Genomic DNA, 25,295 nt, shown 5'->3' with positions numbered 1-25,295 from the left:
GCAAAGGCAAGAAAGCTATTTTCTTATGGAGGAGTGTATCATGTATTAACATGGCTAAAACTGACTTGGCACAACTAGTATTAGTGAACTGCGGGAGCATGTAATATCGCAAAGGATCTTTTGCCTCACTTTCTGTGTCATTTCCAAAAACAGAGGCAGTACGAAACAGTGGAGTGAGAATAAACACTTCCAAAGATCACCTTTAGTTTAACCAATCAAACAGGCAATATTAAAAGAAAGCCGGATTTTCACATCAAAATTCACATGTCATACCATCAAAATGTGAGAAGAAACTAATAAGTACAACTTTTTCTTGTCTTCATAGAGGGAACTTTCCAGGTTACTTGACATTGTTCGATCATATTGCTTCCTTATACAAAGATAAAGACGAGGAACTTTGACATGAACACGGAAGTCACTTTTAACACTCAGACAAAGAGGGGCTTTAATGAGTTCGAACAATATCTACATATTTAAAATGAGAAGAAAAAAAAAAAAAAGTATGTCGCTAAACCCTCTAAAGCGTAATCTTTTAACTTCTTTCACTCAAATTTGAATATTCACCAGGATTAAACAGGAGCAGTCCTGTTTGAAGTAGTCTTGGCGTCCTCATCATTATTCTCATCCTCATTTTCACCTGACAACTCCTCGAGTGATTTTCCTTTAGGTTCTGGCACTAAGAAAGTGAAGAGCATCCCCAGTGCATTAACGCAGGCAAGAACAATTAGTGAATTCTTCATACCAATACCTGTTGGGTAGCCAGGATCAGTTTTGTTTGGATCTTTGCTTTGGGAAGCATACAAGAATCCGAATGCCCCAACTATTGCTCCTGCCTTTCCTGCAGCTGCAGATATGCCATGGCACGTCGACCTCAGTCTAGCTGGGAAGATTTCAGCCGGCACAACAAATGTGGTAGCATTAGGCCCAAAGTTTGAGAAGAAGAATGTCAACGAGTATATAACCACAAAGCCAATACGGTGAGCCTTCTTAGTCCAGTGATTGTATGGAATTGCTAAAGCAAACATGAAAACAGTCATGAAGAAGAAGCCCATCAGTTGAATTGCAAATCTTCCTATGACGTCGATAAGAGCCACCGTAAACCAATATCCTGGGACAGTACTGCATAGAGCAATCAGAGTTTGTGCCCTGGCAATTTTGAAGAGCTCCTCCCCTGCACTCATTGTTGCAGCTGGTGGGATCCATCCAATTCCACTCAAAACATCCTTCTGGAAAAGATTTTGGCTGTAAAATGCAATATCAAGTAAAAACCATGTTGAAGTAGTTCCCAATAAATGAAGGCCATGACGACGAAGAAATTGTCTAGAAAACAATCCATAGCTGTTGGATGATCTCTCAGTGAGTTTCTCCACTTTTTCCACTTCAGGGTCAAGTTCAACATTTAACACCCTAGCCATATCTTTAGCTGCCTTCTGAGCATTCCTGGCTACAAGGGCCGTGTAACGAGCAGTTTCAGGCATCTTCATTCGCCAGTAGTAGGTAAGACCAGCTGGTACAGCTCCAAACATCAAAATAATGCGCCACATATAGTCAGCTTGTGATATTGTTGATGCTGCTTTATCTTCTTCATAAGTTGGTGCAGGATATGCATGATTGAAAGAAGCTGAGACTATAATAGCCACAATTCCACTAGTTAATATTCCGAATCCCTGCATAGCAAAAACTGCAGAAATGAATGAACCGCGAGTCCTCTTGTTGGCATATTCAGACATAATTGTTGCTGAAAGTGGATAATCTCCTCCAATCCCAAAGCCAAGCCAAAACCTGAAGAAGCAAAGTGTGGCAATCACACCCTGCGGTCTGTTGCCAAAGGAAAGCCCTGAGGCAAGGGAAGAGACAACCATAAGAACTAAGGTTATACCATAAACCTTTTTCCGGCCCATTTTGTCACCAAGCCAACCAAAGAATAGTTGGCCAACCAAGGTACCGACCAAGGCAACACCAGTGACAGCTGATGAGGCGCCGGGAGGTAAACTTCCGGGCTTTTTGGAGTCTGGGTGGAAGTAGTAAATGCGTCCCAGCAGCTTAGTACACAAGGAAATACTGAAGAGATCATATGCATCAGTGAAGAAGCCCATTCCAGCAACTACAATTGCTGTGAAATGGTAAAGCTGTGTCTTGGCAACATCAAGTGCATTAAGCACTTCCAGTTGCTGTCCCCTAGCCATGTCTACTTTTTCTGCTTCCTCTTTCTTGAAAGCTTAATTAGCTGCGGTACGTGAAAACACTCGATCAGATCATTGCATATCTTATGTGCATCAGCAAAAATATCAGAGTAGTTTGATTCAGATATAAGAGCATAGGATTTGGACATGAAAATTGGCAAAATTATTAGTGTGAAAATATAAGAACATAGAATCTGAATTTTGTTCATAAGCCTTGTTTCAAGTACAGTAAAAATTTCTTATCCAAATTGGATTCGACTGTCAGTAGTTGATCAAATGTAACATACTGAATAAGTCAACCACCAATTCAAAATTTCAGGCATCAAAGAAATGAGAAATCACAGCAACTTTGCAAATAATTCGTTCACAAAGTAAAAACAAATTTATCACCTCTGTTTTTCACGAATTCGAAGTCACTAACACTAAGCTGAATGCATGTACTGATAAATGATTAGAATTCCACTTTATCATTCCGAAAGTGTGTATGTGATAATTCTTACAAACCCCGTTTTTCTACCTTTGGAAGAGGATCGAAGAAGTGAGTGACCACTGAGAAGCACTTACTGATCATATTTTTCCAATTTCTGTCATCAAATATGATGATAACAAATGTTTTGGACAGGTACAAAGCAAATTATTCCCATACTTGTGAACAAAAAAATTTGTGCCTTAAGTGAGAAATAGAATACAATTTCTCTGATCTGAAGGAAGCAAAAAAAGATCTGAAAATATGAATAATCAGTAGTATAAGGCAAAAAAAGACTGAATATGTTATTAGGCCGTCCGGCCTTGCATATGTACTTGGGACATCTGATTTGCAGAAGCATTGTCTTGCCTGAAAACATTAGTAACTTAATTATTCTAGCTTTGCTAACTATTTCTACCAGGACCAGTTGACCACTAGCCAAATCCATGCTCTTAAGGACCGTCAAATCACTTGAAGGCTAAAGCCTACATGATATAAGTTGATAAAACTCTCATCCCAATATCCTTACGGTGTAAGGTTCAACGCCAATTTTTCCTATGTTCTGATTTCATTCATCTAAAAATCGCCCCGAAAGCTCCTCCACCATCCCTTCCTATGGTTGCCGCTGGCGGGCCGGCAATGTCTGAAGCCAAGTGTTTACATAGACATAACTATTTTTACATAACTTTTTGCATGTTAGATGCAACGAATAGAAACTAAGATGCCCAAAAAGGGTACTTGCTAAAGTGGTAAGATGCAATGCATCCTATATGGCAAAGACTAAGAAAAACTCAAGAAGCTGTAGCCTTGTAGGATATCAAGAAGAACATAGAGCAAACGTACCTGATAGCCTACAACACATCAAAAAGGAAGGTGGATATGATCAAGAATGCCGGAAAAAATAAGAATTGGATTGGATGTAGGTGTTTCTGAGCTGCCTGCTGTCTGGCTTTATAAGGCATAATTTTGCCTTTCAATTTACACGAGCCAATCAGCACCCTACGGCATCTTTGGGTATATCCCTTTTGAAGTCAACGGTTTTACAAACATTGCTTCCTCCTTGTGAATTCTCATTATTTTTTTGAATACTTTCCGAGTAACAATTAATCACATGAATACCTATTTGCCTTTTAGTATAAAGTTTAAGACACTAGTCTGTCATCATTGAACCAAGGTTATTAGAGAAGATTGCGAACTTTGCCTTGCATTTCTTATCAGCAATCTTATTGTGCTGACCTAGAAGCACATGTAAGCCACAAAAATTAAGCAATAAGAAGATGGTGCTGCTTGATTGGTCAAAACCGTCCAAAGGGCCACTATTAAATCCATTGTGCTTTGTGCAACAACTTTCAATGGATATAGTGAAGAAAAGAAGAGATGCCTTGGATCATTTGAAAATACTGCCGTGGATAAATTTAGGAAAAATTATGGGTTGAATGGAGAATTTGAGTCATGGCAGACCCTAGACCAATTAACTGCATAGGGTTATAGATTCTACGCTTCTAGTGGAAATCCATAAACGACTAGTTTCCTCATTCCTGCTGTGGCAGTAAGAAGTCTTAGAACCCTAATTCTATTTGGTATTTTGTCAAACTTTTTTCGGCAGATAGGAGCTAGTGTGTCTTTTAATTAGAAGCACTAGGAAGGCATAAAAAAAGGTTCATCTTTTAATTCCCTTTTACTGTTTGTGAGCTAGAAGACAAGCCCGAACTTTTCATTTTTGTTTATGCAATAACTCTTTTTTTTTTTTTTTGTTTGGGCATCTTATCCGCAATAAGAATTCAATCAGATACCATTTTATATTCCTATTTACAATAGCATTGAACTCTGCATCTTTGGATGCCACCTTTAAATGTGAATCAACAGCTATGGATGATTTTCCAGGAACAAGAACTCCGTTTGTCAACAACACCAAGGGGACAAGCTATTATTGTCTCATCAGGGATTGGTCGAGAGACTTTGAGACCTCCTAGTTTATGAGTTTAGTCAACAGAATGGGGTACACCAAAAGCAATAATGACTTGCCATGAATCTTGTATGGTCCGCAACAACATGTTTTCGTCAAGAAGATGCCTGGAAATTTTGCAAGGATGGAATAATTTAGACGACCTTAAGCCAAAATCACAAATTGACCTTGAAAGACTACTAATTCACTTTCTTCTATCGCCTCAAATGTAATTTCCAGTCTTTTTTTTTTCTTTTTTACTTCTTCATTTAGGGGGGAATGAAAATGATTTTTGCTTTCTTTCGTCTATGGTAGTTATGCTTGACCCTAATAAGAGGTACAATATGGGAGTTGTATTGAAAATGTATTGAAATTTCATCAGTAGTTTCACCATAGGAAAAACTTTGCAGGGATCAGCTGGTCAATATATTAAGCTTGAGAGTTAGTTTCAGTTTGTAGTAAATTTTGTCAGTCAAATTCTAAGTCATCATTGCGCGTTAACGTAGTGTAAGTCAAAATTTAATATGAGAAAGTGCCAGTATTTTTCTTCCCAGATATTGCAGCTGATGGGTGCTTAATCCTAAAGAACAAGAAGAAGATTTCAACTTCCAATTACAATAATATCTTCCTCAGTCCCAGGAACTTGAAGACTTACTGTGCTCCAAATTGCTTATTGATGCAAGCATGCGTGTTCACGCTGCATGATCTTATGAGGCTGTATTTTGCTACTTATTGATAAATTTTAGAAAAGGGTGTTTTTATTCATGGTGTTCCAATGTCGTTGACATTGGTGAGAGTTTATACAGAAGTTGCTTTATAAAGATAATGACTACAAAAGATAAAAACCCATCAAATTACAAAATAAAATCATATCAAACTAGAATTCAAATTACAAATCAAACAATTTGAGACAACGACTTATCAAATAAGATGTTGTTAAAAGTAAAATCTAAAACCTAACTAATCTTCAATATTATCCATATGTGACATTCTACATTGAGCTAAAGAAGAAAGGATTAATCTTTCATACACTAACACTACTGTATACACTGTTATCGTTGGAGGAATGACAACTATACAAAATTTGAATTTGAAATTCAACTTTTACACATATATCATGAATCCAACAACGATAGTGTATACATTGTCAGTGTATATAAGATTTACTCAAAAAGAAAAGGGCAATAGAAAAAATTGTAGATCCTTTGATATAACCAAAAAAAAAAAATCAATAATTTGTGTATGAGGTGATTTTGCTTATTTTAAGTAGACTGAGAAAAGGTATAGAGTTGTTTAGTGGAGTACACGTATGTCAATGACACTTTTCTTGCGGGTACCAGCAACCAGCTTGACCATATGTGTGTGTGTATATATATATTACATACACTTTGAAGATAATAGGTTTGAGTTTTTCTTTCAACAACCCTGGTCAATTCTCAATATTGTAGGACTAACAGACATAATAAATTTAAGATATATTTTTACTTGGGGAAAAATTGTTGTATAATAAACGTTTTTTTATTACTTTTTTATTTCTCTAAATACCTCTTCATCTCACATACATTATATCAAAAAATATCATGTTTAGATTTTTCTTTTCAATTGTCTTTAGACTTGTTTGTGGCAGCATCTTTTTAGTAAAAAAGCAGAAAATCTGAAATTACCAAATAAACCTCTAATTATTCAACTTCACGGATTATATAAATCACAAGTCCGATGTTACGCTAAATAAGTATGATTTCACCAAGAACAAGAATCTTCTAATTTTTTGGAATTTCAACCTTAGTTATTTTAGATCAAGACCTTACCGACAACTCAAAAATTTCATTCATTCACTGAAAACTATCAAGAATCTCATCAATCAAAACTATGAAGAAATAACATCCACAAGGTCCCATCATATGCCTACTAACTGCCAAGAAGTAAAGACTTGAAACAGACCAAATTATTAACTTCCAAAGATAATAGCCAATAAGTTGTTTTAGCTGTGGAAAGCGTGTGGGAAAACCGCGTTTACGTAACGAGAAAGTAGAATAATAGGCTAATCAAATTTGCTCTATTGGCCCCCCAATCATCCTCACAATTGACCAAGACTTTCGAAGTAATATCAATTTATTGAGTCATGCTGTATGGAAATTGACGTGAAGCTAAAGGTCTTAGTCCCCAAAAAATTGACAGATTTGTTTAGATCGAACTTTCCATTGCAATTTCCTTACACGTAATTTCGTGAAATAACAGGACAACGAAGTACCGATAACCCCAGCAGAATGTGTCATAATCACAATAATGACTAATGAAAGTATGATTTAAAACAAGAAATTAGAAAGTAATTACAACCTCAACTTTTAGTATTTGGCCTTTGTTATTGTCCCCCCCCCCCCCTCCTCCCATTTTCCTCCTTTCTTTTGCATTTTTATCTTCATGCCACATCATTGCAGTTGAATAGTAAATGTTAGAACATTAAGATGATTTTTTTCTGTTTCAAAACTTCTTACTTACAATCTGTCTTATCTTATCACCCAATCCAACATTCTCCCATCCAGATGATCAATTTGTTTTATTCTTGTACAAAAACTCGTACTTAACGTTCGATACTCATTATTTAGGACGCCTATCCCAATTCCTAAAGGGTCTAAAAAATGATCAGATTACTACAATGAACTTGTGTCCTACTTCTAATCCTTGCAGTAGGGCGAGTGGCATAAATGGTCCATTAGTTGAATACACGTCTTGGCTACTGTTTCACATGAAAATGATGCATAGTTGAAGGGATTGCTTATTATCAAATACAAAGAGAGAATTCCATCCTAAATGCTACAAACTTCCGTTGCCATATTCTTTAGCTATGCCGCAGATAATTTCTTATTCTCCCGTTCCACTTTTTTCTTAGATTTTAAGATTGGAACCCTGAGTATTTCCTGTATAGTTCCTCTCCCTTCCCATCTCCTTGATCAATATTTGATCCTTGATCATAGTTGATAGCTGCTAGTGTATGATGCTCATGGATCCAAACTAAAACATAGGCAGCCTATATTCCCTCGATGGTATATAATTAACCTGTCTTTCAATTACAGTCTTGTTTTTCCTCTGCCCAAGCACACATTTTGGTTCGGTTTACCCGGTGACCCGAATACCCCTTCCTCTGAAAAAAAAAAAAAAAAAAAAAGCACATGTTTTGGTCTTTCAAAATTGACTGTTGATTCTTAAATTCTTCCCTTTTCCCTTCTCCTTTCTTTCTGAATGGGATGGAACTTCTCTTAAACCCCCAAAAAAAAAAGAGAAAAAAAAAATCAGAGATAGAACTAAAAGTCAGTGCTAATTTTAACTAAAGCTACACTAAATTAAGGCCACAAGCCACATTCAAAGTAACCCTTTAGCCTTATTACTCCCAATATTCATTCTAATTAGTATTCTACTGGAAAAGGAATTTAAAACCATTACAGCCTGAAAGAGCCCCCACCAGCCCAGTTTAGACCCATTTCAGCTTGACCGCGCAACCACTGAGTATTTGTCTCAGAACAAGAAAATTTCTTTCTTGACAGTTTTGAAAAAGCACTCTAAATTGAGATTGGTGACAGAATTTTCATTAAAAAAAAAGGGAAAAAATTTAAAAATTGATTTCTAAGGGACAAAAGAGTTCAGGAAACTAGATGGGGTTTTAAGCATAATTACAAGGAAAAAACTGAAGGATCTAGCTGGAAGATAAAAATGGTTCACTAGAGTCATTAAGGCATATACAACATGCAACAGTTATCTAGTTCCACCATATGATAGTCACACCTAATGCCCCCTCATAATGAGTAAAAAGGATTACCAAATCCCTTCTACCCCAGCTTTTAGAGTCAACAAGAGTATTTGGTTTTTTTGAGAAATTCAACTCTTACAAAATCAGCCTGCAACATAGACAATTACTACAGCTTCCCCAGAGGCAACTGCCAAGGGAAAGAAATCTTCAATCCACTGTCCCTGCTATATGGTGTTTCAATCCCCGTCCCTTCGACCAACATGATTTGCAGAACTTTCATCTCATCTTCATGCTTTGTATGGCACAGATGTAATCAGCAAGTATTTAAGGAATTCCTTCTGCAGCTGAACAAAACTCATCCTACTTTACCAAGAAATGACTGCCAATGAAATTGAAAAAAAAAAATTTAATACAGTATATAAAGGAATCAGCAGCACCAATTGTAATTCTAACCAATTGTCCAATCATCCCAGAAGTTTTATGCTCAGAAGTTCCTCTGAAGGCTCAGAAAAAGTTCAATGACATGTTTATGCTGACTTTGTGAAAGAAAAAAAATGTCACTAAATGCGCTAAGTTCTTCTGCATATTGCAACTTACAGTCTTACGTTGAAAATAAAACACAGTATAGCAGACTAAAGTTCATTTTGGATCATTGCACCACAATGTCAGAACTTTCTTAAAACGTATCCTAAAAAATGTACCAGACTCAGAATATTATATAGGAAATCAATATCTGCATTTATCTTTCAATTCATTAATCATGATATGTACCTTTATGTACTTAAATTCAGACTATGCAGTACCATTCTCTAAGTTTTATATTTGCAACTCTCTTGAATTGTTACTACTATAATTATTCTTTTTTGGGAGCATATTCCATCTACCCCAATGACTACACTATAGTAGAATATTCATTACTGCGATTGGCTCCAGATTTTGTCCCACTAAACATTTGTCATTTCACTCAATAAGCATTTGCTTGAAAGTTGAAAGCTATCACGCAAAATCAAACGAAAGCACCACAAAAGATAATGTACCGCATGACAGGAGATCTGAGACAAAGGAGTGAGGCACTATTCCCTAACAAAATACACTATTTCATAATAATGCAATAGTTAATCTGTTTTGTACGTCTGTTTTAAACTTCTCTTTAGACATGCCCCCAAAAAAAAAAAAAAACTCTTTACCCAAGTTCAAGAAAATAACTAAACCTGATGACCAAGTTAACAAAAAGTAATTAATTTGGAGGCCATCCTTGCAAAGTGGAACTTCAAGTCTACAAAAGTATGGGGGAAAATTGGATTCAAAAGGAAGGAACCGAGAGGGTTACCACCTTTGTCTTTGCATGAAGGTTTCCAGTTTTAGTTCTTCTGGTGCTCCCAAAACCAAATTTTGGCTTCTTCTCAGCAGGCTTTAGTATTTGGAAAGAGCACATCAAAGTCTCATCAACGCTCATCATTGCACCAGCATTGTCAAATTCTCCACAGTAGTTAGGGGCAGAGAATATTGTTACAAGTTGTCTATCAGCGAAAAACTCATATCCATCTTCCACAACCTGTCACAAGTACATAAAAGGACATAAAGAAAACACTAAGCTGACTAATTCAATGCATAAATAGAGATGATTCAACTCAAACCTGGTGAGCCCGGCAGATAAGATCCAGATCATTCTTCTCAAGAAATTCTAACACCTTATCATGGCCAAAGGTATATGACACTCCCCTATCATTCATCCCCCATCCTTTAACATCTTTACTTGGATCTGACCATAGGAGATCACAAAGCAAGCCACTCTCTGGAACATCAGTTGGACGCTGTAGTTCTAAAATTTGATCCACATCATGCAGGTCCGGAGAAAGTCCTCCATGCATGCACAATATCTTGTCATCTATCAAAGCTGCTACAGGCAAGCAATTAAAACATTCTGTGAATACCTTCCACAGTCTGACGTTGAATCTTCGTTTGCACTCATCGTAGAACCCATATACACGATTAACAGAGGCACATTCATGGTTGCCCCTCAGAAGGAAGAAGTTGTCAGGATGCTTGATCTTGAATGCAAGTAGAAGACATATTGTTTCAAGACTTTGTTTTCCTCGATCCACATAATCCCCCAAGAACAAGTAATTGGACTTCGGGGGCAATCCACCATACTGGAAAAGCCTAAGTAGATCAGAATACTGACCATGAATATCCCCTGGCAATGAATACAGATAAACAACCAAATGAGAAAAAACACTGACATTGTCTGAAAACATCAAATTATCCTAACCAGTATAAATAAAGCAGCTCCAAACAGCAATGTGAAAAAAGTTCAACAATAGTACAACCCACAAACTGCATCTTGTTGAAACCCAACAAGCACAGGTGGAAACAAACTTAAACAAGACCAAAGGACTAGTCTCCATCATGAAGAGGTCCATACAACCCCTATAGTCAATTACATCTAAGTTGAGTTTATTTCTTTTCACCCCACCCACTCAGAGACCAAGGGGGAAAAAATCTTTATTTTCTTACCTCTCAAAGAATAAATACTCGCATTTGCTAGAGTTCTATAATGGTGAAGCTTAAAAAACACAGCTGTTAGTATACATAACACAGTAGGATGATTGTAACTAAACAGATCAAGTTAAAGAAGCACATCAGTGAAAAGCTAATCGTTGTGTATTGCTACAGAAAATCATGTGTGGACATATGCTATGATAAAGATTTGACACGAACCAAATTAAGTAGAAAAAAACTAAATGAATGCATCACTGGCAGAAATAGGTGAACAAGTTTTTGAATGGGTAACCGGGTACAATTACCAGACCAAAATAAGCATCTTCAACAGAAACCATACAAAACCTTGCATATCAGACATGGGGCTTTTGTAAACAATGCAGGGCATAGCCTCCCAATGATCAACAAATCAAATCAAAAGCTACCAAAAATTAACCATATGAAGCGAAAAAATATAACATCCAACTGTCACTTTTTCAGGTTTAGACATGATGTATCCAATATTCACGATAGTGAAATTGCCTTAAATGCATTTCATTTTGATATGTAATTACAAGAGAAAGACTAAAAAATTTCTGCTTCCATATCCAAACTAATGAAAAACTAAATGCTGGCAACAAAAGCCATACAAGAAAAAGACAAACACATGCCCCTAATATTCCAACAATAATAAATAACTAATTTTGTTGGATCCTCAAATATTTTCCAACAATCAGTTGGTTCAACAGAATATCACCTGACTTGCTGCATTCAGTGCTTACATTCCATAATAAATTACAAATGAAGACTAAACCTAACACCAAGCCAGCAAGGATCCCGAAATGAAGATTAAAGCTAACACCAAGCCAGCAGAACAGAAATTCGATTAATCACAGCCAATCAATGACAAGATTCACTCTGCAACCCAAACACAATAGGAACACATATTATGCGCACTGGCAATCATCAGCTAGATTCCAAATCAACATAAACAGCACTTAGATAATGCTCCATTTGCGAAATTGATGAACATTGACCGTAATCGTCTATTTCACTTAAACAAGAGAACATTCCTTGGACACACCATAAACACATTATCATTTCAACCACTATCTTCATCATCTTCTGGACTATAATCTAAATCAGTAACTGCAATCACCTATGTTCAATCAAGGACTTGGCATTCAATTTACAATCTGAGGTAGCTATACATGAAGTCAACAACCAATAATTATAAAAAAAAAAAAGAAAAGTTCACATGGAATACAGTTAGTCGGGGGGAGAGGTGAGAACCAACCACCCCAAGCAAAATCACTCATATTAACGATACGCAACTCAAAACTTTTCTACAATAAGGAGACTAAAACTTCACTATTCGAACCCTGCTCAGAATACACTTAATTTAACCATTAATCAACTCAATCATAAACCAAACCAAGACCCACTTCAAGAACACAATAAGGCAACCGAGACCACCAAAATGGGAAATAAACAAAACCTTCTCAAAGTAACCCCTCCGATATTAGAGAAAAGAAACATTACCACAGATCTTGATTGGAGCTGCAAGCTCAAGGAGATTAGGCTGTGCCATAAAGATTTCCTTCGACCTTAAACAAAGATGCCTAATTTCTGATTCCGAAAGCTGCACTTGTTTCCCTGGCCTTCCTCTAACGTCAAGCAAACGCTTAATTATATCATCAACAGCCAAAGCATCCATCTTTCCTTGCTCAAATCTTCATGCACCAAAGAACTCACAACCTACCAAAAAAAGGAACACCAGAAAATGAACTAAAGTTAACTAGTATTTATCCAGATTCGAATTGTCTCGATCACGAATCAGAAGATAAAGAAAAGGCATGGGAGGAAATGGGATAAAGTGAAGTGGGTTGGCGGAATTTGATGGAATTCTTGTCTGGTTAGCATTTTCTCCAGGGGGGAATAAAAGGAGAGGGTTTATAAGTGAAAGAAGAATACTTTATAGCGACTTTCTTTAGCATAGAACATTGGCCATTTTTTTTTTTAATCTTTTCTTTTTGGTGATTGAACGAACATTCGTGTTTATCTGGTGCGTGACTGTGTGAAGATGAAAAGCACATAGAGTGAGACGGGGACTGGTGGGGAGCTGAGAGAACGACCCACGTTAGTAACAAATAGGACCGGGGGTTTGGGCTGGTGGTGGGATGGGCCACGAGTACACTAGTTATTGTTCCCGTCCCGACGATGCACACCTCAGTGTAGGAATTGTACACCATTATAAATAAACTTTTTACTTTGGAATACAGTCTTTGCTAACATGTGAAAGGAGATGCACTGCAGAGAATAACAATAATCCATAACAACTTGAAATTAGGCTTTTTGCTCCGTATTGACCATAAATTTGTTTGGGACGTTTAGAACTGGTAAACCACGACCCTGTCAGATCTATTGTGTAGAAAGTAGAAACTGAAGTGTAAACCCCCTGTCAGAACTGGTAAGGTTTTTGCTCTAAGGGTTAAATTACTGCAAACTCCATGTAGTTTCGCATATTATGACCCGATGACTCTAACGTTTGAAACTTCTTATTTTTCTTCTGATGTGTCTTTCTAGAATGTGAAAAGTTGACACAAGCCTGTCTTTGTAAAGTCGTTTGTTAAAATGTCTATGTTTGGATAGCCAATTATTTCAAAAAAAAATTTGGCTTGCATCATAAATACATTTTTCAATTCACCTTTTTATCTCGCATACACCACATCATAAAAAGTGCTATAGTAATTATTTCAAATAATTATTTGGAATAATACTCTATCCAAACAAAGATGATTTCCTTACTTAGTACCCAAAAGAACAAATGTCTGTGTACTTTGTATAAAATTACAAGTAGATTTTGTGGATGATGATAGTGGTGTGCAGAAAGCCTGTGCTACCTGTGATACGTGCTCCAACTCGCTCTAAAAATTAGGTTCCTCGATCCTTTTTTTTTTTTTTTCAACTGGATCAGATGAGGTTCAGGTACCAGCAAAATACGAGCATAGATACAAGTAATGTGACATGTATGTCCCCTACCATCTTTTAGAGACAATTAAGCAATTCCAGTGAGCAAATTGTAAGATAATTGCGGAAGGTTATAACTTTTACAAGATTTATTCAATACAGAATTTAATTAATCTAGAACATATGAAAATGTCTGATAGTTTATCACTTTTTTTTTCTATATGTAAAATTCTATCTTATTGAATTAATTATAACTAATGTTAAAATTTCATACTTGGCTCAGAAATATTCAATCAAGAATATTGAGCTTTTTACTATATTGTTCATTATCTTTTATTAGAGAATGCATTCTGTGAAATGAGTCTTTGAATTTTAAAATTTTTTATTTGAGTCGTATTAGAGATTGGGCAATGAATTCTGATGAAAATGTATTGTTTTAGATGATTATTTGTAGGCGAGGGGTTTGTTTGCTTTAAGAAGATTCTTTGTGGATCGCAAGATGAAATTGGTATGTACCATTCTTTGTTTTCTCAAATAATTAATTTATAAAAGGAGTTGGTAACAAATACCCTACAATTCAACTCTCTTCAAGCAAGTACTCAGTAACTAGCCACCTACTTATGCATGCAGAGGGTTGGAAAGCCAATCCTTCGCACATCCTTGATATATGCAAAACTATCAAGGACTTTTTTTTTTAAGTGGATAGTCATACAAAACTTGGAGGGTTAAGTGGATACTGTTGGATTTGGATTTTATCCCATCGAAAAAATGTATTTTTTTTTATTTTAGAGATAGAATAAATAAAAAAAAAGGGTCTAAAATGAGACTTAAAATATGCAACGGTTTAGGTCCAAAATAATAGTTTAAAAGGGATTTTTAAAAAAAAATAAGAGTCACCATTTAGTATCGAATTCAGGTGTACCAAGTGATATTACAATCTCATCACACATTTTGAAGTGCGTTCAGGTACTTTACATAAAACTAAAGGGGCTAACATAAATATTTTAAAACGTCAAAAGGATTATATAGCAATATGCAATACCATAGGCAATTTATTAGTAATGTATCCTTTCTTTAGTTACTTGACTGCTACTGGTATTTTCTTCTTCGAATAACAATGGGATTTTTCTTTTTCTTTTTCTCTTTCCTTTTTGTATTGTTGAGATTGATGTTGGCAATTATGGTAGGCACTGGTGTGGATATATTTTCTTTAACCTTTGTTTAAAAGGATTCCAAATAGGCATGAATCAGACCGAATTGAGAATTTGCTCGCATGATCAAGCTCGCGAAAGTTTGCTTCCAGATGTCACCAAACTAACATGATCAAATTCCTAGAATTTGTTGTTATAATAAAGCGTTAATTCTTCGCGCATCTTGGGCTGAGGTGAACACGCCAAGTATGGATATGAGGTAGTGATAAAGCTTTTTTTTATTTATTTACTTAGGAGTATTCCAATCTTTCGACCAGACTGATCTCCTAAAATTGTGTAATGTTTTGTTTCAAGGATACACAGTTAGATAGCACACGCGAGTCGATCACGGGATCTACTAGTAACTACCAGATTATGGAACCAGTCGAACTACTCGCGAGGGCTTAATGATAAAGCATTTACTCACAATAAATAATAGTACGAAAAATGTGCAATATGCACAAAATCCAAACTTCCATACTTAAAAAAAACAAAATTAAAATGTTCATATGATTTATCGTATTTATATTGGTACAAAATGAAATTTTAAACTCTTACTCTGAATTTACCTTTTTTTTCTTTTACTCTTTTTTGTATTTTTTTTTTTAAATAAAAAGGGGTGTGGAACTTAAGAATCGAAGAGGGAATCGAGAAATTAGAATTCATACCTTTTAATTTTTTGAACCTTAATTTTAGTCACTACACTACGGTGTTGTCGACAACTCCGAATCTACATGTGTGTCCAAATGGACAGAAGAAAAGATTCTTATGGGCTGTTAGATTTTAAGCGAGAAGTCCACTCCTTACGGTCCAAGAATCTCTTTTGTCATAGTCCATGTTGGAATATGGAATCTGACGTGACTATCTATGTTGGGTTTAACCAGGTGGAAGTATTCCCTCTTCCCTTAGGCCGTGTTTGGTTGCCCGACGAAAGGAAAGTGAAAAATGCAAAGTGAATTCCTTTGGAAACCCTAATGCTTTTTCCTGTTTGGTTAACAAAGGAAAATCCTAAGGAAATGGAAAGGAATTCCAAAGAAAGGATTAAAAGTGTAAGGTTGGAGTCTCTTCTTGGAAAAAAATTTCAAATAATGAAACTTATTAAACAAAGTTTCTAGAGAGTGATATATTTAAAAATTATTCTTAAAGAACGAAAAACGAATTTAGTAAATGCAGTATATTTTTAGTTCAGCCTTTTCTTTGTAAGGCATCATGTTTCTTTGTTCAATTTTTTTGTATTTGCCCTAAAATCTCGGGACGTGTGTACTAGACTAGTAGTTAACTTTATCCTATACAGAGATGGATTTCTCCTCCTCCATCCTAATTTAAGTTATAAATTAATCAAGTTATTCGATTTGGGCTCACGAGTATTGTTTTGAAACCTAGATTGGACCGACCGGTAATTAGTCCGACCATGAACTAGGCATGGTTCCAGGCTAATTCATACTTTGGATTTGATTAGACTTAAGTACAAGTGAGAATCATTTGAACCGTGCAAATCGTTCAAACCGGAATGAACTATTGAACGAGCAAATTTTTTTTGTTTTTGTATATTAAACTGAAAAAAAAAGAGAATATATTCTTTTTAACCCTAAAGACTAATCACTAAGTGCCACACCAATTCACTTTCTTCTCATCTTTTACCTCTTATCAAATTTTCATGTCTACCTTCTAGTTCCTGACTTCCTTAAGGCTTCAAATTTCTTTTTTTTAAAAAAAAAAAAAAGTTGCAATCTTTAATTTCCAAAGCAATGGTTTAAAGTTTAAACTCACAATATCTGTTTCCTAAAGACATGAATTTTGTTTTATTTCAAAATATTGTGGTATTTTTTGGTAGGATTTAAGATTATTTTTTGGTAGAAACATTTGAGATAGAATTTATTTTTTTAATAAAGAGTAAATCTTTTTTTAATAATTCTTGTTTTTCTTTTGTAAGTGGGAGATCTCAAACCTAGAAGCTCTCACTTACACTCCCTCCCCCATACCACCTAATTCAACCCTCTCTCATAATGGAATTTATTTGTTTGAACTTATTATTTAAAAAATTTATTTATAAAGTCCAACTTCTTTGAAAATATTAAACTTTTTGTTAGATAAAGTCTTAAATTAGTCTATTGGATGTCTTATTATGTGCACATATACTTATATAATTTATTTTTAAAAAAACTTCATTGAATTAGAGTTGAACCGGTCCGACTAGTTGAACTGTGACTTGAACACCTCTTCGTGTCAATTAACAGTTTGGATTTCAAAACATTGTTCACAAGTAACTCAATCAAAGGCTGGATTCGAATTTAGCATTGATCAAGTTTGAATCGAGTTTGAATTACTTGATAATGTAATCGAATCAAATTCGAGTAGAAAAAATTAAAATTCAAGTACTCATTGAGTCTTATTGAATAGTGTATTTATAACGTAATTAAAAATTATTTATTATAAGATTATGAAATTTACTAAAAAATCGAACTCAAAAATTCAATTGAACTCGATTTGGTTGAGTTCAAGTAAAGTAAAATAAGCTTGAGTTAGAGCTCAAACTTAACTTTTGAAAAATTCAACGAGTTCAAGCTCAAATTTTTTCACTCGAATTTTAATGAACTTGACGAACTCGAGCTCGAATTCAAATATTTTTGCCTGAGTTTAACTTGATTGGATAGCAACCCTGAGGGGAGGGATGGATTAGATGGTACGGGGGGAGGGAGTGTAAGTAAGAGGTCTCGGATTCAAATACTCCTGCTTACACTACAAAAAAAAAAAAAAAAAGGAGAGATTGGATAGCAACCCTAATTAGACTATTTATTTAGAGCTCTCACAATTACCTATTACCCGTATCTCAAAATTTCTAAATAAATTTTCCAAATCCTTATAAGCAAGAGGGATGGATTGGATGGGTACGGGAGAGGGAGTGTAAGCAAGAGGTCTCGGATTCGAATCCTACTGCTTACACTGCCAAGAAAAAAAAGGAGAGATTGGATAGCAATCCTAATTAGACTATTTATTTAGAGCTCTCACAATTACCTATTACCCGTGTCTCAAAATTTCTAAATAAATTTCCCAAATCCTTGTACTCCGGACATCATCCGGATAGTTCATGTAGGTGAAGAATTTTTTTTACCCAATGCCCACTAATCCAAACCAAAGATTCCTTTTTGCGGACTGAAAAAATCTATGCTTTAGCGCCAACCAAGAAAACGAAATCTATATTAATTTCCTCAGGCTGACGTTAGGATCAATCAGTGTTCACAAGGGTTTGATGGGTACTAGAGGCAGAAATGATATCAACTATAGAAACCCATGTCTGACAATGCATCAGCCATGGGCTTCTTTGCTTGTTTATGGCATCAAACGTGTTGAAGGAAGATCTTGGCCTGCCCCTATTCGAGGTAGCTTCTTTTTTCTTTGAGCTGCAAAGCCCATGTTTCACTTTTTATTTTACTTTGATAATCTCTATTTTGTCTGTTTTATCACTTGCCATGTAAGTGCCTTTTTTTTTTGGGGCAATGAATTTGTGACCATTCTCTCTTTTTGATTGTGATTCTAGTTTTTAGTTTGTTCCATCTTCATATTAGACCCTTTATAGGAGCTTAAATGATGTTGGAGGTGATTTTTTAGCTTGCATTGTTAGAAATTTTATTCCAAGTTTAGGTTTTTATTGTAAAAAGAGGAATAGGGGAAAGAATCAGAGGCAGAAATGATATCAAACCCTTGTGCCCATCAAACCCTTGTGAACAAACCACCCTTGTGAACAAACCCTTTTGTTCACAAGGGTTTGATATCATTTCTGCCTCTAGTACCCATCAAACCCTTGTGAACAAACGTGTTGAAGGAAGATCTTGGCCTGCCCCTATTCGGGGTAGCTTCTTTTTTCTCTGAGCTGCGAAGCCCATGTTTCACTTTTTATTTTACTTTGATAATCTCTATTTTGTCTGTTTTATCACCTGCCATGTAAGTGTTTTTTTGTTTTGGGGCAATGATTTTGGCACCATTCTCTCTTTTTGATTGTGATTCTGAGCTGCGAAGCCCATGTTTCACTTTTTATTTTACTTCGATAATCTCTATTTTGTCTGTTTTATCACTTGCCATGTAAGTGTTTTTTTTGGGGGGCAATGAATTTGGGACCATTCTCTCTTTTTGATTGTGATTCTGGTTTTTATTCTGTTCCATCTTCATATTAGACCCTTTATAGGAGTGAAAATGATGTTGGAGGTGATTTTTTAGCTTGCATTGTTAGAAATTTTATTCCAAGTTTAGGTTTTTATTGTAAAAAGAGGAATAGGGGAAGGAAACAGATGTATGCTTTATGGCCCAGTAATGGAAATGTTAGCCAAATTTTGGATGGAATACTTATTGGAAATAGGTTTTGGATTCATTGTGATCCGAATTTCTACCTTTGGACTTTTTTACTGTTTTAGCTGTGGTTAAAAATTTGTATATCCTGCTGTACTTCTGCCACACGTTGCAGTTCTGATTGATACATGTGCTGAAGTGGAGATTGCTGATTGGGAGCTGGCAGATGATGTTAGTTAAAGCTATTTTAGACATCGGTGTTGGCACCAAGAGTTGATTGTTTATTTTACGACTGAATGAGTGCATGGTCGTTTATTCTTTAGAAGGCAGTTCTTTTTACCTCTAATACCTCTAATTGGACAAAAAGCTGATATAGACATTATTGGTGAAGGAGTTGCAAAAGAATCTGTTGGATTACCAATCTTGCATTTAATGTCAGCTATTAAAGTATGCTTCCTATTTGATTTTAACTTTGAATGGAACTGCATTTTCTTTTCTGGGGAGATATAGGTTCTGAGTTTCTCTCTTTTCCAAGTCTTTTTAGGTGGCAGACAACTTTCAGGAAATTCTTGGATTGGGAAAGGGAGTGGGGTAAAATTAAATACAAAACAAGATTCATTATAGTTGTTCTCAGAGTAGCATTCTACATGTGACTATTGCAGAGTTTAACCTGGTACTTATTGTTATAACACCTATCGTCTACTGAGATTTGCCAAATATGAGTAGAGACTATACTAATTCTGTGACAGCCAGACTATCTTGTGACAATGCCCATTAGCTTACTGCCTTCTATTTACAGCTGCTGTCGAAGCTTGGGCATCCTTCTCCAATTCACTTGTGCTTCTCCTTTTTTTTTTTTTTTCTGTACAAAGTCCTTCTATTTGACCCTAATATAGATTTCTAAAACCAACATAAAGGTTGACTTAAGTTCTCGCTTGGATCAACTGTTCCTTTAAAATGAAGCAACTGTCAGTTTAGGAGATGAGTGTTTGCTCGATTCTAGCTTCCCAAATGTATAACTTTTACTGAAAGTCAAACATCAAATCCAAAAATAGAGAAGACACCTTCCAAAAAGAAGTAAACAGTTGAGCCTTCTCTAATGTATTTGTATTTTCCTTGCGTCATTGTTCCTGATGATACCCGAGAAACCTTAGAAGGATCCTGATATTCTCTACCATGCTAATTTTCTGTCATCAACTGGTTCTTCTAGGAATACTGGAAAATTTCCTCAGATTTTGAAGCATATCAATGTTCAAACCTGAAAACATGCTGTTTCCTTGGTCAATGTTGTTGGCCTGGAATTTGCCTGCCTTATCTTGTTGACTTGGTCTTGAAGGAGAAAAAAATTGGACTTTTGTGGTTTTCAATTGTGATGTAATCCTCACTACATGTTTGCTGTCATGATTGGGAAGAGCCAGTTTGGACTCTTGTTGCTTTAAAAAGTTCCAAAAAGGCAATTATTGCCTGTTTTCCAACTTGCATGATTTGAGATTGGATTCTATAGTGATAGTTGTGATATGTTTACCCTTTTCTTATTCAGGACGACTTTGGATTCATGCTGCTAGCAAGATCCCAGAACCAGCTACGATCCAAGCAATGGAGGATTTTTACAGGGAAATATATGCAGTGGATGGAATTACAGATATTAAATTTCCAGAGCATTATCCAACCTCAAGATTGATAGGTTGTCAATTACTTCCTGGAGTAATGTTAATCTTCTGCACTTTGTTTTTGTTTATTTATCTATATATTTATTATTATTATTTATTACTATTACTATTATTATTTTTACATATGTTTAAACTAGTAAAATGAAAATCTGCATTTTTAAGTTTCAAATGCCCAAGTGTTGGTTGGGAAAATGCTTTTTTTTTTTTGGTGTAATGTGTTCCACAGCTCCCCTGACTTTGTACACCAGTTTATAACTTTGTATTGCCTGATCAAATTTCTATATGCCTGCATGGCAGTATACCATGTTATGCCATTAATGCTATTGGATGTGCCAATTTGTGTTCTAGAATTGAAAGGAGTAATGCGCAGGTGTACCTTATTATGCTTTAGTGGATATGTTGGATATATTGGCTTCTGTAGTCAATAGAGTAAAAGATAACTTTGGAAACTTGAGGGAGCCACTCGATCTGAATCCACCATGCGCATTGTGTGTTTTTCAAAATATTTGCAGGAAAGGGTAACTATAAGATCTAAAGTGGGATCTTAAATATGGGTATTGCTCTCTTGCTCAATAGTGAAGGATCTCCTTTCAGAAAATTTTCCTCTTTCTGCTAGTTTGGTTGGACTTCAGTTCCTTATCAGCACTCGTACTCTGTCCTACACGAACTTCAGCCAACACAGGATGAGGCGTTTAGATCAATCACTTTGACATGTTCCGTGACTAGGATATGATTTGGTTCGAAACGTAGTATCAAGAATAGCATTATGTTACTAATTAGTAGTTTGAGGGCAAACCCTAGTCATATCTAAGATGAGGTCCTGTTGCCTGTCAGCAATTTTTGTTGCCATTCCATTGTGTTCAATGACTTTGTATACGATAACTTGTCAAGTATCAGGAGAATGGCCCTAATTTTGCAGATTAATGGTCAAGGCCTAAAGGCAGTTGAATATATGTATTTGCACATTTTATATTGACTGGGGAATTCAACTTGGATCACAGAAGTACCGGTCAAGATTTGATAACTTGCCTTTACCCTCATCATGACCTACGTAGTTCAAGCATGACTCATCTCTAGTACAGTTGTGGATGCCTATGTATTTAGGTTATCTTTTTTGTGATGCATGGTCCACTACACATTGTGCAAAAAAGAGAATTAGTCTTGGGTGGAAGAAGGGGTGACATAAGGTTAATGCTGAGGCTGTTGTAGTTTGGTCATGTCGTGATTTTGTGTTTTCTTATCTTCTCATAGATAGGTTTTATTCATTGAGAAAGGGGAAACAGAGGAGCTGAGGGGCTGCAAAAGGCCCTTGTCAAACTAGATCCAAGTTGCTTTTCTATGATCTTCTCTACCCTTTATGGACGTTGTCTATGACTTTTGCTATGTGGTGGAAACTGTCTTCTTTAGGTTTCCTTGACTGTGGGGCATTGAGTTTCGTTTTTGTCACAACTCTTTTCTATAGCTCTTCTGAAATGAAGAAACCTTTTTGTCCTGTTGAAGAAAATGAGGAACTATAATAGTACAGCTAACCTGGAGAGTGAACTATTGCACAGGTTGTGTTGAGGTGGTTGGATGCGTTACTCGTGAAGAACTAGTAAGCTGGGAGGAGGTTCCTGGAGGGGTAAGCCACTTTGATATCTTGTCTCTCTTTCTTCACGTTTATTGTCGACATTGCAGCTCCTCTAGGTGTTCACCATTGGTAGTCTGTGCTGGTGTCTTTCCTGGTAATACATCCTTGTTTTACAGGTGCAGCTAGAAGGGCAAACTGATTTTTGTTGGCTTTGTGAGCAACCTCAGGTTTGTGTGGTTCATACACCTCTTTTTTTTTTTTTTTTTATTTATTTGAATGTTTTATTTTTCATTCTTGGTAAGATTACAGGGTTTTGGCATGCTTGTTCTCTATCAAATGTATAATCTCATCTTGGCATGGTGCAGAAACTCATAGTTCCTTTTGAGATGCGAGGCTTCCAAGGAGTTTATAATTTGGAGCATAAGGTAAATGGCATATCTATTGGATGTTTTGGTTTATTCCCATATTTCTTACAGAGTACATATTCAGTTACCCACCTGTTTCTTTCTTCAATGCGTATGGATGTAACTAGTTTCTTTTATACATTATTGCATTTGCATTTGTTTACGCTTGTACATTTTCTGAAGATACATGAAGCTGCTGCTAGAGGTCTTTCTGCAGTTAGGGTGCCAAGGCCAGTTAAATTTCCCCTTCCAGATCCGCGAGATCCATTCTCTTTGAAGCCAGGATCACTTGTTTCCACATTTAAGGGCTCTGGCATGCCTAAAGTGGAGAAATCGGAGAGTCTTACTGCAGCAGTTGCTGGTGCCCGTGCAGCTGCTACACAATTCTCAAAGAGCGGCAGCTTTGAGCCTGCTGCAGTGGGAGGAGGTGATGAGCCTATCTCTTCTAGAACAAGGAACAAGTCAACAGCGGTTTAGAAGCTTAATACCAATGCAACTGGGAGATCAGATGTACAGGTTATGTGCATACAACAGTCAGATCTGAACTTAATAAAGGGACGGGAGTTTGAGGATTTGTATTAGATTAACGCTTGCATTTTGCTTTCGTGATTGACTTTAACGTCAGGAGTAAGCATAGTTCTGCAGGTAAAGATAATCTTGTCCATAACATATTGGTTTCTTTGTACAGATTGTAGATGGGATTTACATCAGACGGCTTGGATTGCTATTTTTAGGATTTTTTTTTTTTTTCAGAAAATGTATTGTAGCGATTTGATACATGTGAGGTAAAAAGATAATTAGGAAATGTGTTTACAGAGAATGTAAAAATTTTTGTACAAAAAATTACATAAGCTGTACAACTCAGGGTTGTTCTGACTTCCTAGCGTACCAATTAATGCAATTCGTTTCTGTTCGAATGTGTAGTTGGTTCATTTGATTCCCTGCTTTGTTTTGTTAAAATGCCGCCGCTCAAGTTGAAAGACAAATTTTGCATGTTACAAATTCAAGGACTACAAATTTTTTGTTAAAAAACATATAATGTACTATGATCATAATCCGATATTCCAAACGACCAAGTACTTTTAATTGGACTCCGGTAAGAACTCCAAACACTCGTGGCATGATCCAAGTAAGATCATCTCTCCAATGCTTAATTTAGTCAAGTAAATAATTAATTACAGGCGAATCAAGTCCAAAATTTAGGCCATGTTTGGCCTGGTTAATGTATGAAAGTGAAAGTAATTGATTTGTTCCATGAATGGAGTAAATAAAAGAGGATTCACGAGACAAAAAGTTCACCCTGAAATTGACAAATAATCCTTTTCATTCTGTAGGAAAAAACCTTGGCGGTTTGTTTTTCGGTATATCAGTTCAAAATCAAAAGAGACCGCCCTGTCTAAATCGAAAATTTGAAAATTTCCTCATGTATAGTTGGCAATTAAGTTCTTAATTGACTAAAGATTTTGAGATGGTAAGTAATCAAGTGATTCCAGATTTTGTAAGGTAAGTAATTTAAACCTTGCTTTATTAAACAAATTGCTTTGCTTTACATTTTAAATATTCCAAATTAATGCATACATGGAAATAAAATCAATTTACATAATTACACGTCCGCAGAAACAATTCAGAAGAGTATATATATACATGGAGGAAGGTTTTGGGAATACAGGATCACGTTATTAATTTCTTGGACATCAACTTGTAGTTCAAGAGGTAAAGAATTTAGTAGCAATGGTAAAATTCCTTTTTTTTTTTTTTTTGTATTTTGTTCAAAAGAAGAAAAACAATATAGCACCAAATTGCTACTAAATTTTTGGAAGCAAAAGAAAAGATTTTGGAAAAGTAACTTTTGTGTCCTGTGTTTTATTTTCAATTTGAAAGGTTATTGGTTCTCTTTCCATTTTCATTCCGTAGTACTTCATAATCCGCTCGTTTTAGTATTTGGTTAATTGTTATTGTTTCTCTAGTTTGTTCTGCTTTTATTTGAAAGACAACTATTCATCAAATGGACTAGAGTCTCGATGATTTGGAAGAACCAGCCCGGTGATGGCTGTAGTGGATTTATTTATTATTATTTTTTTTTACATGGGCCTGTTCTTGTTTGTTTGACATTTTATGAAACTTGAATAGGGAAAGTAATTATAGAGGAACACAAAAAAGCAGCTAAAAGCTCAATATAGATGCAAAAGAAAATGAGAATATCAAAAAGGGTTTGGATGCCTAGTAGCGTTCTTGGGAGAGACATTAGGTGTTAATTTTTTTTTGGAAAAATGAAGTTGATTTTGAGAAATGTTAAATTTTTTAAAAGACGAAGTTAATTTTGAAAAAGCGTTAATGCATGTAATTAGACATAATTTAAGTATAGTATCAAGTGTTCGTTGAAAAGT

General features: G+C 35.6%; 3 protein-coding genes across 5 annotated transcripts; 1 reads left to right on the top strand and 2 right to left on the bottom strand.

The window, feature by feature from the left end:
* Window positions 1-396: 396 nt before the first annotated feature.
* Window positions 397-3,626, bottom strand: LOC140038915 (low affinity inorganic phosphate transporter 1-like). Its single transcript, XM_072084513.1, has 2 exons — window positions 3,493-3,626; window positions 397-2,227 (listed from the first exon to the last, which is right to left on the bottom strand). Exon 2 carries the CDS (start codon window positions 2,184-2,186, stop codon window positions 570-572), a length of 1,617 nt encoding a protein of 538 aa, XP_071940614.1. The 5' UTR covers window positions 2,187-2,227; window positions 3,493-3,626; the 3' UTR covers window positions 397-569.
* A 4,664-nt stretch (window positions 3,627-8,290) lies between these two features.
* On the bottom strand, window positions 8,291-12,941 carry LOC140038913 (serine/threonine-protein phosphatase PP1 isozyme 2-like). Of its 2 annotated transcripts, none has more exons than XM_072084510.1 (5): window positions 12,795-12,941; window positions 12,363-12,578; window positions 9,977-10,536; window positions 9,673-9,894; window positions 8,291-8,718 (listed from the first exon to the last, which is right to left on the bottom strand). In XM_072084510.1, exons 2-5 carry the CDS (start codon window positions 12,535-12,537, stop codon window positions 8,695-8,697), a joined length of 981 nt encoding a protein of 326 aa, XP_071940611.1. In that variant the 5' UTR covers window positions 12,538-12,578; window positions 12,795-12,941; the 3' UTR covers window positions 8,291-8,694. The 2 variants fall into 2 exon arrangements, with proteins under 2 accessions (XP_071940611.1, XP_071940610.1); XM_072084509.1 differs by having other exon boundaries at window positions 8,291-8,683; window positions 12,795-12,932.
* A 5,138-nt stretch (window positions 12,942-18,079) lies between these two features.
* LOC140038914 (uncharacterized) lies at window positions 18,080-23,825 on the top strand. 2 transcript variants are annotated; one of them, XM_072084512.1, is made up of 7 exons: window positions 18,080-18,360; window positions 20,805-20,948; window positions 22,488-22,555; window positions 22,681-22,731; window positions 22,870-22,929; window positions 23,092-23,424; window positions 23,597-23,825. In XM_072084512.1, exons 1-6 carry the CDS (start codon window positions 18,231-18,233, stop codon window positions 23,383-23,385), a joined length of 747 nt encoding a protein of 248 aa, XP_071940613.1. In that variant the 5' UTR covers window positions 18,080-18,230; the 3' UTR covers window positions 23,386-23,424; window positions 23,597-23,825. The 2 variants fall into 2 exon arrangements, with proteins under 2 accessions (XP_071940613.1, XP_071940612.1); XM_072084511.1 differs by having other exon boundaries at window positions 23,092-23,825.
* Window positions 23,826-25,295: the final 1,470 nt, after the last annotated feature.

Source organism: Coffea arabica, chromosome 3e (genome assembly GCF_036785885.1).
Source record: "Coffea arabica cultivar ET-39 chromosome 3e, Coffea Arabica ET-39 HiFi, whole genome shotgun sequence".
In the NCBI taxonomy this organism is placed as follows: Eukaryota; Viridiplantae; Streptophyta; class Magnoliopsida; order Gentianales; family Rubiaceae; genus Coffea; species Coffea arabica.
This window is presented reverse-complemented; position numbering and strand designations above follow the sequence as displayed.